We start from the raw sequence: 12,155 nt of genomic DNA, 5'->3' as shown, positions 1-12,155 counted from the left end.
GCTTAATATTGTGGATAGATTGATGCTTCCATCAATGTAATTGTCTGCATCATTTCCAATCCCCCATATCTTTTTTTTTGGTAAATATATATATATCCATATACATACACTTACATACTCATATATGCATACATATACACATATATACTTACACATACCTATATAGATATACATACTTGTTTTAGAATATACCTTAATTATTCCCCGCAAACCCTACCACCCTTCCCCCAATTGGAGTAAACTAATAAACAATAACACTTCTACCTTCAGTTTATACATCTTATACACATTTTACAGACAATCTATTTTACAATAGTTATATTTTGTTTGTTTTTAGTCCTTCCTCTATTTCTGATGTCCATCCAGTTTGATTTCTATTTGTAACTGTGCTATTTCACAACATTTCTGAACCTATATACATTTTACAGACCCCGTATGTTTTACATTGGTTATCTTGTTATTAGTCCCATCCTTTAGCTCCATTCAACCCCTCCCATCTATCTCTCAACACCATCCATTTTGGATTTCTATTTGCCATATATTTTTCAACTGTGCTGTGATGCTTCACAAAAGTACTGAACCTTTCTATTCTCATAGCTTCTATAGATTGTAAATTAAAAATATATTTTTTTGTTAAAATAATTATTATATTATTGATTGATTGACTATGGCTTTTCAAATCCCCCAGTATTGCTATCTGTAGCATTAGTTCTAGGCAAATGTTGCAATTCTTTAGCCATTCCTGGACCTGTGACCAAAAATGAGCTACATATGGACAATATCAAAATAAATGATCTAATGCCTCTGCCTCCTCACAGCAAAATCTGCAGAGCTGGGAAGATTGTATCCCCCATATATATAACATTCTATTGGTTGCAAGAATTTTGTATAGAAATTTAAATTGAAAAATTTGAAGTTTTGAAATCGGCGTTGTTTTGCATATCAATTGATAAACCATGTGCCATGGAATGAGTACATTGAAAATCTCTTCCCAACTATTTTGTCATTTATATGGCACATTTGTCAGATTTTTGGTCCTTAAATTAAATTGGTATATGTTTTTATTTATCACACTTTTCTTTAACCATTCATGTTCTTTAATACAGGGCCGACATACAAGTTCCTTACTTTTTCCCTTTCTACTTGCCTCTTCCATTTTTGTGGTAATGCTACAAATAGTTGGTTATAATTTTGGGTAGAGCAGACATTTACATATGTCTGTGTTAACTGCATGTGTGACATAACTCCACCAGTCCTATTTATGATATCAGTCCCTAAAATTATACCTTTTTTAAAAATGTATTCGAAAAATAGGTTTTTATTTATCAATTAGTATACTTGAGTTTAACCACAATATTTGTTGTATTATTTGTCCTGTATTTTCAGGTGGATTAAACTGAAATTGCAACCAACTTTCTAAGGCTTGTTTAAAAAATAACGATATTTTGGAGATTATTTCCTTTACAAACCACTGAAAGTGAGCAGGTGTAATCTGAATAAAGGGAAAAAAGTCATTCTTGAACATGGGGTGAGACATTCCTACCAATTTAATAGAGAACCAGTTTGGATTTAAGTATAACTTTTGTATGACTGATGCCTTTAGTGAGAGGTCTAATGCTTTAATATTTAATAATTTCTGCCCTCCGAATTCATAATCGTTATTTAAATAGGCCCTTTTAATTTTGTCTGGCTTGCCATTCCAAATAAAATTTTATATTTTTTGTTCATATAATTTAAAAAGCAGGTCACTAGGTGTATGCAGAACCATAAGCAAATAGGTAAACTGTGATATGACTAAAGAGTTAATCAGGGTGATTTTTCCACAAATAGACAGGTATTTTCCTTTCCGTGGTAGCAAGATCTTATCTATTTTTGCTAACTTTCTATAAAAATGTATTGGAGTGAGATAATTTCTTTCTTTTGGGATTTGTATACCGAGTATGTCCACATCTCTCCGTCAAACAATTTTGTTGGTAAACTACACAGTAAATGTAAAATTTGTATTTTTTAGTGATCCAATACGTAATATAGTACACTTATCATAATTTGGTTTTAATCCAGAGAGGATAGCAAAAGTATCTAGATCCTCTATGAGGCCGTGGAGAGATTATAATTGTGATTTTAAAAGAAAACATGAATCATCAGCATACAATGACACCTTAGTTTTTAAGCCACGGATTTCTAATCCCTTAATATTATTGTTTGATCTAATTTTAACAGCTAACATTTCAATGGCAATAATAAATAGATATGCCGATAGTGGACAACCTTGTTTTACTTCTCTAGATAGTTTAACATTTTCTGAGTTCTACCCATTATTTACTATTTTACACCTAGGGTTACTATACATAACTTTAACCCATTTTATAAGAGATTCCCCAAAATTGAAACATTCTAGGCATTTGTATATAAACTCTAGTCGTACCTAATCAAAAGCCTTTTCAAAATCAGCTATGAAAACCAGGCCTGATGTCCCCGATATTTCATAATATTCTATTGTTTCCAGTACTTGTCTTATGTATCGTCCATGTAGAAAACCTGTCCGATTAGGATGAATAATATCTGACAATACTTTTTTAATTCTATGCGCCAAACATTTAGCTAGAATTTTTGCATCACAACACTGAAGTGTAAGAGGTCTCCAATTTTTTAAATGGACTGAATCTATATATATACCACTTGGGTCCTGTTTCAGTAATAATGATATCAGACCTTCTTGTGCGTGTCTGATAATCTACCATTTATATAGGAGTGGTTAAAACATGCGAATAATGGTCCTCTGAGTATATAAAAAAAAGTTTTGTATACTTCCACTGGTATGCCATCCAGCCCTGGAGTTTTCCCAGCCTTAAAGGCTTTAATTGCATCAAGAAGTTCCTCCTCTGTAATTTGGCCTTCACATGAGTCTTTCTGTACAGATGTTAATTTTACATTACTTTTAGGAAAAAAATCCATACAATTAGATTCAGTTAGTGGAGATGGAGGAGACTGAAATGAAAACATATTCTTAAAGTACTTTACTTCCTCTTTCAAAATATAATTTGGTGAATCACGCATGACTCCATCATTGGTAACAAGTTTCAATTTAAAAAAAAATTGGTAGCATTTATATATTGAAGATTGAAAAATAATTTGGTGCATTTTTCCCCATATTCCATCCAGTTCACTTAATTTTTATAATATATTACACTGGATCTTTCTTGAATAAGTTCCTCCATTTGTTTTAGTTTTTTCTCCTTCAATTTCGTTTGTTAATATGGAATCTTTTGATCTAAATTGCTTTTGTTTTATAGATGAGTACTGGCCTCTAAAGGCGAATTTAAAAGTGCCCCATACAATAAGGGGATCTGCTGTACCTATGTTATGTCTGAAAAAGTCAGTTATAAATTATTCTGTCCTAGTTATAAACAATTTATCATCTAGTAGGATTTGATCAAATTTCGAATATCCTCGCCCACGTGGAAATTCTGTAAAAGTAATATATATGCCAATTATGTGATGATCCGACCACATTCTGTCCCCTATCAACACTTTTTAAAGTTTTGGTGCCAGAGAGTATGCCTCTGCCATGTATATCTCACTAGGTCAGGGTATTTAAGTCTCCATATATCCACAAATTCCAATATATCCTTGACATTCATGATTTCCTTAAGTGCCTGAGGGTGGTAGTTTGTAGTGTGATTTCCTTTACGGTCCATAGAGGTATTTAAAACCATATTAAAATCTCCCACCATAATAATAGAGTCTAGTGTTACTTCTAGAGTTGATAAATTCTTATATATATTTTCAAAGAAGCTTGGATTATCATTATTTTGACCATATAGGTTAATATGCCATATCTGTTTATTGTCCAAAAACATATTTAAAATAATCCATCTACCTTGATGATCTGTTTGGACAATTTGCTCATTTGGATCAAAATTACTGTTAATTAAAACCATCACCCCTTCTGAATTTCTTTGCCCATGGGAGAAATATATTTCGCCCCCCAGTCCTTTTTCCACAAAGCTTAATCTAAAATTGTTGAATGAGTTTCCTGTAAACAATAGATATTATATTCCTTGTCTTTTAGCCAGGTAAATACTTATTGTCTTTTCTTATTATCTGCTAAGCCATTACAATTGTAACTGGCTATACTTATTTCACCACTTACCATAATGAGACAAGTTTCAATTCAATTTATCAAAATATATGTTTATAAACGTACCATAAAAAATTAACATGATTGAGTGTCTATATAGCTGTACCATGATATTTGCATTGCTACTAAGTAAACCTCCAATTGGTCCCCACTATTCCACCCGCTAAAAGCCCTCCTCATCCCGAGGTTGTCATCCCAATGCCCGGCAGACCACCACCGACCCCCCGGATCCCATAGCCCCGGAGACACCGGGACCCCTCCTTTGAAAAGAGCACACAGTGCCATTTACAGAACAGAAGTAGATCTACCGCCAAATGCATTTCCATCGCCCTCACCTCGATTTGTATTATATATAGCCATCAAAAAAATATATATATCTATTTTAAAAATCCTATTTCTTATTTTCCATAATTAGCTATCAATATTTGAAGTAATGTAGGCAATTTATGCAAAGGATTTTACCTCTAACCAGTTTCGCCATTACCAAAATTACATTATTGCAAGCAATTATTATATTAGCAAACAATTATTGTGAATGATCCTATATTGTCCCTAACATCTTTTACTCTTTCGCAACAGTTGTGGGATATGCACATACACCCACACACTCTCAACCCTTTCCCCCCACACAAACATAGACTCAGATTCTAACAGTTGCACCATCCCAGAGCCCAACTCAAGAAAGGTCTTGATTTACGAATGCATATACAGTTGCAGCTGTATGAGAAGGCCTGCAAGACTGTGCAAAAAAAAAATGGGCAGAAATGGAGAGATTTTATTAACCATTGTCACGTCCTAGATGATGGAGGTCAAATGTACACCTTTTCCATGAAACACCCACAACATGGTCCCCCGTATTGACCATGTTCCCAAGCATCTCCATGCAGTCAGATTTATATATTCTATTTATATATGTAAACTGACCAACGAAAATAAACCACACCCGGCCATAATTATAGACACCTGTGTGTCCCTTGAAACTATATAAACTAGTGACCTGCAGTCTTTGTCATTATACCCTGATGAAGACAACTTGTCTGTCGAAACGTTGGTTATTAGGTTATTGCATCTGAGCTCCTAGAGTGTGAGGCTCTCCTTTTCTTTTTTTAAGGGCCATGACAATACCAGTAAGAGGAACCTACCTGTGTTTCTGACTAACAACAGAGAAGGACAGTCTATCTTAGACATGGAAGGAGATGACTCCGCCCAGTCGGAAGGTATAAACATGTGTGCGTGTGTGACTTGTATGTTCTCTTTGCAGCTGTATGACCCTGTGGGTGAATAGACTTGGTCTGAGCTTTTCCTAGTCGTCCCTTTGAGTTTTTACTATTTTTGTTAAGAACCTAACAGACTGAAATCTGAAGCAGAGGCACATTGGCTAAGATAAACTTCCTAGATGGAAAGAAAACATCAAGGAACACAGCAACACATCTATTAGAATAGAAAACATACTAAACTCTTCGTTCTTTTGTTAAAGGGACAGCGTTCACTTGATGTAGTCGAGTGTATTTGGTTCATAGTATTTTCTATAGCAGCAGCATGTCTATGTCCATGCTGACATAGTACACATGATGCTTTTGAAGAAAACGCTACACAGCTGCATCAAGTGAGCACTAACCTGTGGAATGCCAAACAACTCTGTCAACCATCTACATCAGACAGAACACACATGGCATATTCATTTTCAAACATATTTCATACAAGGGTTTTGTCTCCAGTGGCTCTTCAAAATTAAGGTACAGAGTAAATGTTTACTTCAGTGAATCATAGTTGAATTAGAGAACAGGAGGAGTGGAATACACCAAATAAACATATCTGGGACCAGGCTAGATCATTCTGACAATGGCAATGGGAGTGGGCTACACAGCATAAACAGATCTGGGACTAGGCTATAAAACAGTGCCTTACCCTTTCGTAGTACTTAATCTCGTAATCTAGGATAACACCGTTGGGTTTCTCTGGGGGCAGCCAGGACAGGCTGAGTGTGTCTGATGTGGACTTCATCAGGTGCACTGTGGGTATTGCTGACGGTGCTGTGATTGGACAATAAAAATGGGGGACGTTAATAAAATTAAAAAAATTAAGCTTTCATGTCGAATATGTCAAGAGTATTTTTGTTCCACTGTATACATGAAATTAGCAAAAATGTACACGCTCTTCATCTAGCATTGTTTACGATTATCTCACTTCTTACCATGACATTTATCTGTGCCTTCTACGTGACATTTCAGTTTATTAATTTGGTACTAAGCTGAAATGACACATACTGAGTCCATAAACTCAGGCAAAGCATCAGTACTGATCACAAGATGAGGCAGTAAAAGTAAGTGCCATTGTAAGATGCAGCTAGCCTGAGCTGAGAGGTAAACTTGTGGTGACCTTGAGTGTCGTGGGGTGAAGTGATAGTGAGTGCTGATATCAAGTATTAATGTTGAGTGCAGCTAACGTTAAGTGCCGGCGTCCAGCGCTATGGCGATACTTACCGGCCTGGTTGGTGGTGATGTTGACGGTGGCGTAGCGCGGTGCGCCGGGGCTCTTCCCAGAAACGCCGTTGACCGCCTGGATCTCAAAGCTGTAGCGGGTATGAGCCTGCAGGTTCCTCATTACCACCTTCTTCTGGGTCAGGCCCAGTCGGCGCGGCGATATGTCCACATTGTCGTCACAGCGCGTGCACGGGCTCCGGTCGTGCAGACACTTCTTGCACACCACGTTGTAGATGACGTCATCCCGTCCGCCGGTGTCCAGTGGCTCTTCCCACTCCAGGGAGATGGAAGTCTCGTTCACGGTGGAGATTACGTTTTGAGGTGGCGAGGGCATGGCTGCACAGAAACACCACAGACGTGTTAGTGATATCCTCTGAACACTGTTTATATAGGCAAATACAGTAGAACCTCACTTTTATAACCTCACTATTAAAACCTTACTCTTAGAACCTCACTGTTAGAACCATAATCTTAGAACCCCACTTTAACAACCCCACTCTTAGAACCCCCACTCTTAGAACCCCACTCTTAGAACCTTACTATTGACGGTGTAAATTATTTAGTTTATGATTAGCTTACTAAGATAGTCATTGGTCCATTAGCACTTATCTTCCTGGGCCCATACAGTTCACTGTTCTGTTTCTTCTGGGGAAATATGACCTCCAGCACAGAATTAAACAAATAGTCAACTTCATTCTTATTATATATGCCATATTCTTTCCATGCATGACTTCAACATTATAGTTCAAGGAACTTAAATCAGTACCTATTAAATACCAATGGGAGTTCATTCCATTAAAGTAGAAATAAGTTATGATATACATGACAAAATAAATAGCTGTATTCATATAGTGAATAGAAACCACATCCATGCCATGCATGACTTAAACATTACTATTCATGACTTAAACATTACTATTCATGACTTAAACATTACTATTCACAAACATTACTATTCACGACTTAAACATTACTATTCACAAACATTACCCTTCATGACTTAAACATTACTATTCACAAACATTACTATTCACAACTTAAACATTACTATTCACAAACATTACCCTTCATGACTTAAACATTACTATTCACAAACATTACCCTTCATGACTTAAACATTACTATTCACAAACATTACCCTTCATGAAACATTGATTCAACACCCATGAAATAGAAAACATCTGAATTTCAATGCTTGTATCTATGGCACAGTGGTGGTGCATGATATATCCATGGGCCTGTGTTACTCAAAAAAGACGAGTTCTTTAAATAAGAACTGTATGGAATTGGGTGAGGTGTGATAACTGCTACGGGGTCAACTGGTGAAGAAAAAAGAAGGTTCCTTTCATCCAATAATCTATCCCCAACCCCTCTCTAAGGCTGATGCGTAATCTATCCCCAACCCCTCTCTAAGGCTGAAGGGTAATCTATCCCCAACACCTCTCTAATGCTGAAGGGTAATCTATCCCCAACCCCTCTCTAATGCTGAAGGGTAATCTATCCCCAACCCCTCTCTAAGGCTGAAGGGTAATCTATCACCAACCCCTCTCTAATGCTGAAGGGTAATCTATCCAAAACCCCTCTCTAATGCTGATGGGTAATCTAACTGAACGCCTCTCTAAGGCTGAAGGGTAATCTATCCCCAACCCCTCTAAGGTTGAAGGGTAATTTAAACAAACCCCTCTCTAAGGCTGATGGGTAATCTAACCGAACCCCTCTCTAAGGCTGATGGGTAATCTAACCGAACCCCTCTCTAAGGCTGAAGGGTAATCTAGCCCCAACCCCTCTAAGGCTGAAGGGTAATCTAACCGAACCCCTCTCTAAGGCTGATGGGTAATCTAACCGAACCCGTGTCTAAGGCTGATGGGTAATCTAACCGAACCCCTCTCTAAGGCTGAAGGGTAATCTAACCAAACCCCTCTCTAAGGCTGATGGGTAATCTAACCGAACCCCTCTCTAAGGCTGATGGGTAATCTAACCGAACCCCTCTCTAAGGCTGAAGGGTAATCTAACCGAACCCCTCTCTAAGGCTGAAGGGTAATCTAACCGAACCCCTCTCTAAGGCTGATGAGCAATCTAACCGAACCCCTCTCTAAGGCTGATGGGTAATCTAACCGAACCCCTCTCTAAGGCTGAAGGGTAATCTAACCGAACCCCTCTCTAAGGCTGATGAGCAATCTAACCGAACCCCTCTCTAAGGCTGAAGGGTAATCTAACCGAACCCCTCTCTAAGGCTGAAGGGTAATCTAACCGAACCCCTCTCTAAGGCTGATGAGCAATCTAACCCCTCTCTAAGGCTGATGAGCAATCTAACCGAACCCCTCTCTAAGGCTGAAGGGTAATCTAACCGAACCCCTCTCTAAGGCTGAAGGGTAATCTAACCGAACCCCTCTCTAAGGCTGATGAGCAATCTAACCCCTCTCTAAGGCTGATGAGCAATCTAACCGAACCCCTCTCTAAGGCTGAAGGATAATCTAACCGAACCCCTCTCTAAGGCTGATGAGCAATCAAACCCCTCTCTCTCTAAGCAGATCCAGACAACAACACTTCTGCAGCAGCACACGGCAAGAAGATAGAAATGCTTTCAGAGTGTCTCAGTTCACACATCTCAACCAGCTCAGTTCAGCTCCTCTGCCTGTTCACCCTGAGTGGAGTGTGTTTTCCCCCATGCTCTGTCCTATCCAATTAGACTGACACAGTTTGAAGTATGGCCTGATCTAATTGGGCACAAAGTCTGAAACGTTGGGCTCCCACAGAGATCCGGAGCTGGCCCGAGCTGAGCTCTATAGTACGGCACCCTCGGTCCCTTGCAAAACATGAGCTACGTGGACTGGCACAAGCTCTGACAGGCTACAGGGGAAGTATGGAGCCCAAATGACCTAAGGATTTTTATTTTATTTAACATTTATTTAAATAGGCAAGTCAGTTAAGAACAAATTCTTATTTACAATGACAGCCTACTGGGGAACACTGGGTTAACTGCCTTGTCCAGGGGACAACAGATTTTTTTAGCTTGACAGCTCAGGGATTCGATCCAGCAACTTTTCAGTTATTAGCCCAATGCTCGAACCACTAGGCTACCTGCCACCCCAAAATGGAACACTCGGAATTCTGGACAAGGAGAGTCGATTAAGAGTCATTTGGGCTCGGTCACATTCCATTAATGTCATGTCAGTGAAAAAAGGTATTGGTTGTTAGGCTATGTACCAATTATCTGACATCAACAAAGCTTTGTCTGTAGAAACAACCATATAGGCACTCAGTTTAACACTAAACCTACCTCTACTGACACGTACACCCTAGTGCTTTTTGACACATATGGGCTGGTTTCCCAGACACAGATTAAGGAAATAGCATGCTCAATGGGGAATCTCCATTCAGCGTACACTTCAGTCCATGACTTGGCTCAGTCTGTGTCCAGGAAAGAATCCCAAAGAATATATACAGCCAATGACAACTGCTGAGAAAAAGCTAGGAGCTTGACTTACTGGTGCAGGCTGAGTACGGAGAATCACTGTCGGCACGGTAGAAGCCATTTTGGCATGGGCAGATGTTGGCCCCCCTGGAGCTGGTGCGACTGTTGGGGGGGCAAGGGTAACATGAGTCCTCCCCATGTTTGTACTTGAATGACCCGGGGGTACATGCTATACAGGAAAGGCAGAAACGAAAGGGACAGTCAGAACACTGTCAACATCAATAAAGCACAAAACCAAACCAAGGTACGCCACACACTACTATCTCAGTCTGGCTGGGGTTGACATTTGTGACAACAACCTAACTCTTGGGCTAGTTCTAGATGAGTGATAGAGAGGAGTTAGTCAGTCCAAATCCTTCAAACCATAATGTCATAATCTTTGTCTGGGTGGGGTTGAAATATGTGAGGGAGTTTTAACTCTTTATAAGGGGTATTTCTGTTCAAATCCTTCATACCCTCACATTTTCATCATAACATACAAGGGATATCAATCTATCCCAGATAGGTCTAAGGATGACAGATAAATTGAGAGGGAACGATAAAGATGGAGGGACGACAGTTGATTGCTCCTGTCTGGCTAAGAGGGATGGAGGACGCTGTTGAGAGTTAGGATACACCTACATCAATCACACAGTGTCCACTTGGGGCTTAGAAGAACTCACCGTTTCAACACGTCATTCAAGAGGTGGTTCGGCACGCATCCAAAGCAGCTTGATCATCAATCAAGTGCAACTATAGAGATACTACCTTATAAGGTATTTTTTTTGTTTTAGACAGGCATTCTTTTGGGCAGCCCTTCTCTTTTGGGGGGGCCTATCCTCTATCAAGTCAATCTCCAACTTCATTAAATGAGGTCCCGTGTGGCTCAGTTGGTAGAGCATTGCACTTGCCATGCCAGGGTTGTTAATTCAATTCCCACGGGGGACCAGTACGAAAATGTTTTCACTCCCTACTGTAAGTTGCTCTGGATAAGAGCATCTGCTAAATGACTAACATGTAAATGTAATGTCATAAGAAAAGTTACCCGATAAACCAACACAGGTCTCAACCTGAAATAGGATTAAGGAAATGTACACTAATGGTGCATTTACCCCAGTGTTTAACACAAAAAGCTCAGACTTTTCTTGTTCCATCTACGCAGGCCGGCACCCGTGTCTCTCTGAGCCATGGCTCCGACGGACCTGCTCTCACTTGGGGCCAAAGCCAGGCCACTGATACTTTTCAGCTGGCATTTCCATAACAATAGCTAAATGTGAACAAAACCTCACAAAGCAAGGGGTTTTGATTATGCAGAGGTTGTTGATCCTGTCCTCACTGTCAGCCCTAGTTATGGAGACACCATTTCCCCAGTAACATAAGGGTGTTTACACTAAATGCAGCATAAAAGGTTGCAAATAGCACTTAGGAGCTAGACTTTACTTTGACCTTTGTTCTTTAAGTGTGGTGTAAAACCGAGGCTCTGGTTAACATCTGTCTTATCAGTATGAGGGCCCATAAAAACCTGGCTGGCGAGGGTGTGATTAACTAGTCGGGCTAAGTGGTTTTCCAGTTTGAACTAGGCTCCGTACTAATTCTCCGGAATGCCACTTTCAGTGACATTAGTGAACTTTAATGCTCCACATTCTAGCAACAAAAAGAAACATGCAATAAATAGCCAAGTTAAGATAACACGAAAATGTGTTTTAGCTCTCGTAATTCAACAAAGACCGCAGGTCCTGAAACACTCCTGAAACACTTTAATCTGATTTATATTTGTCTTATTACACACTGCATCATCGTTTTGTTTTGCTCTTTCTGGAGGAGAAGGGTTGCATCACCTGAATCGCTTCATTCGTTAACCTCCTTGGAGGGCATGCCCTTTTGTTTGTGTCTTCTCTGATACCGGAAAGTTCTGTGGCCCTCACTGGCCTCTCTCTCTCTCTCCCTCTCTTCCTCTCTCCCTCTCTCTCTCTTTCTCCCTCTCTCAATTCCAATTCATTTCAATTTCAAAGGGCTTTATTGGCATAGGAAACATATGTTTACATTACCAAAGCAAGTGAAATAGATAATAAACAAA

The 12,155-nt window shown here is 39.3% G+C and overlaps 1 protein-coding gene across 1 annotated transcript in view; it reads right to left on the bottom strand.

The window, feature by feature from the left end:
• LOC139560659 (ephrin type-B receptor 3-like) overlaps positions 1-12,155 on the bottom strand; it is a 49,341-nt gene that overhangs the window by 25,890 nt on the left and 11,296 nt on the right. Inside the window, exons 4-6 of the mRNA XM_071377645.1 lie at positions 10,113-10,268; positions 6,625-6,960; positions 6,050-6,174 (exon numbers count right to left, since the gene is read on the bottom strand). Coding sequence (XP_071233746.1) covers positions 6,050-6,174; positions 6,625-6,960; positions 10,113-10,268 — 617 coding nt within the window. The remainder of the gene's footprint in view (positions 1-6,049; positions 6,175-6,624; positions 6,961-10,112; positions 10,269-12,155) is intronic.

Source organism: Salvelinus alpinus, chromosome 30 (genome assembly GCF_045679555.1).
Source record: "Salvelinus alpinus chromosome 30, SLU_Salpinus.1, whole genome shotgun sequence".
NCBI classification, from domain to species: Eukaryota; Metazoa; Chordata; class Actinopteri; order Salmoniformes; family Salmonidae; genus Salvelinus; species Salvelinus alpinus.
Note: the sequence above shows the minus strand (reverse complement) of the source record. Positions and strands in the feature narration are given on the sequence as shown.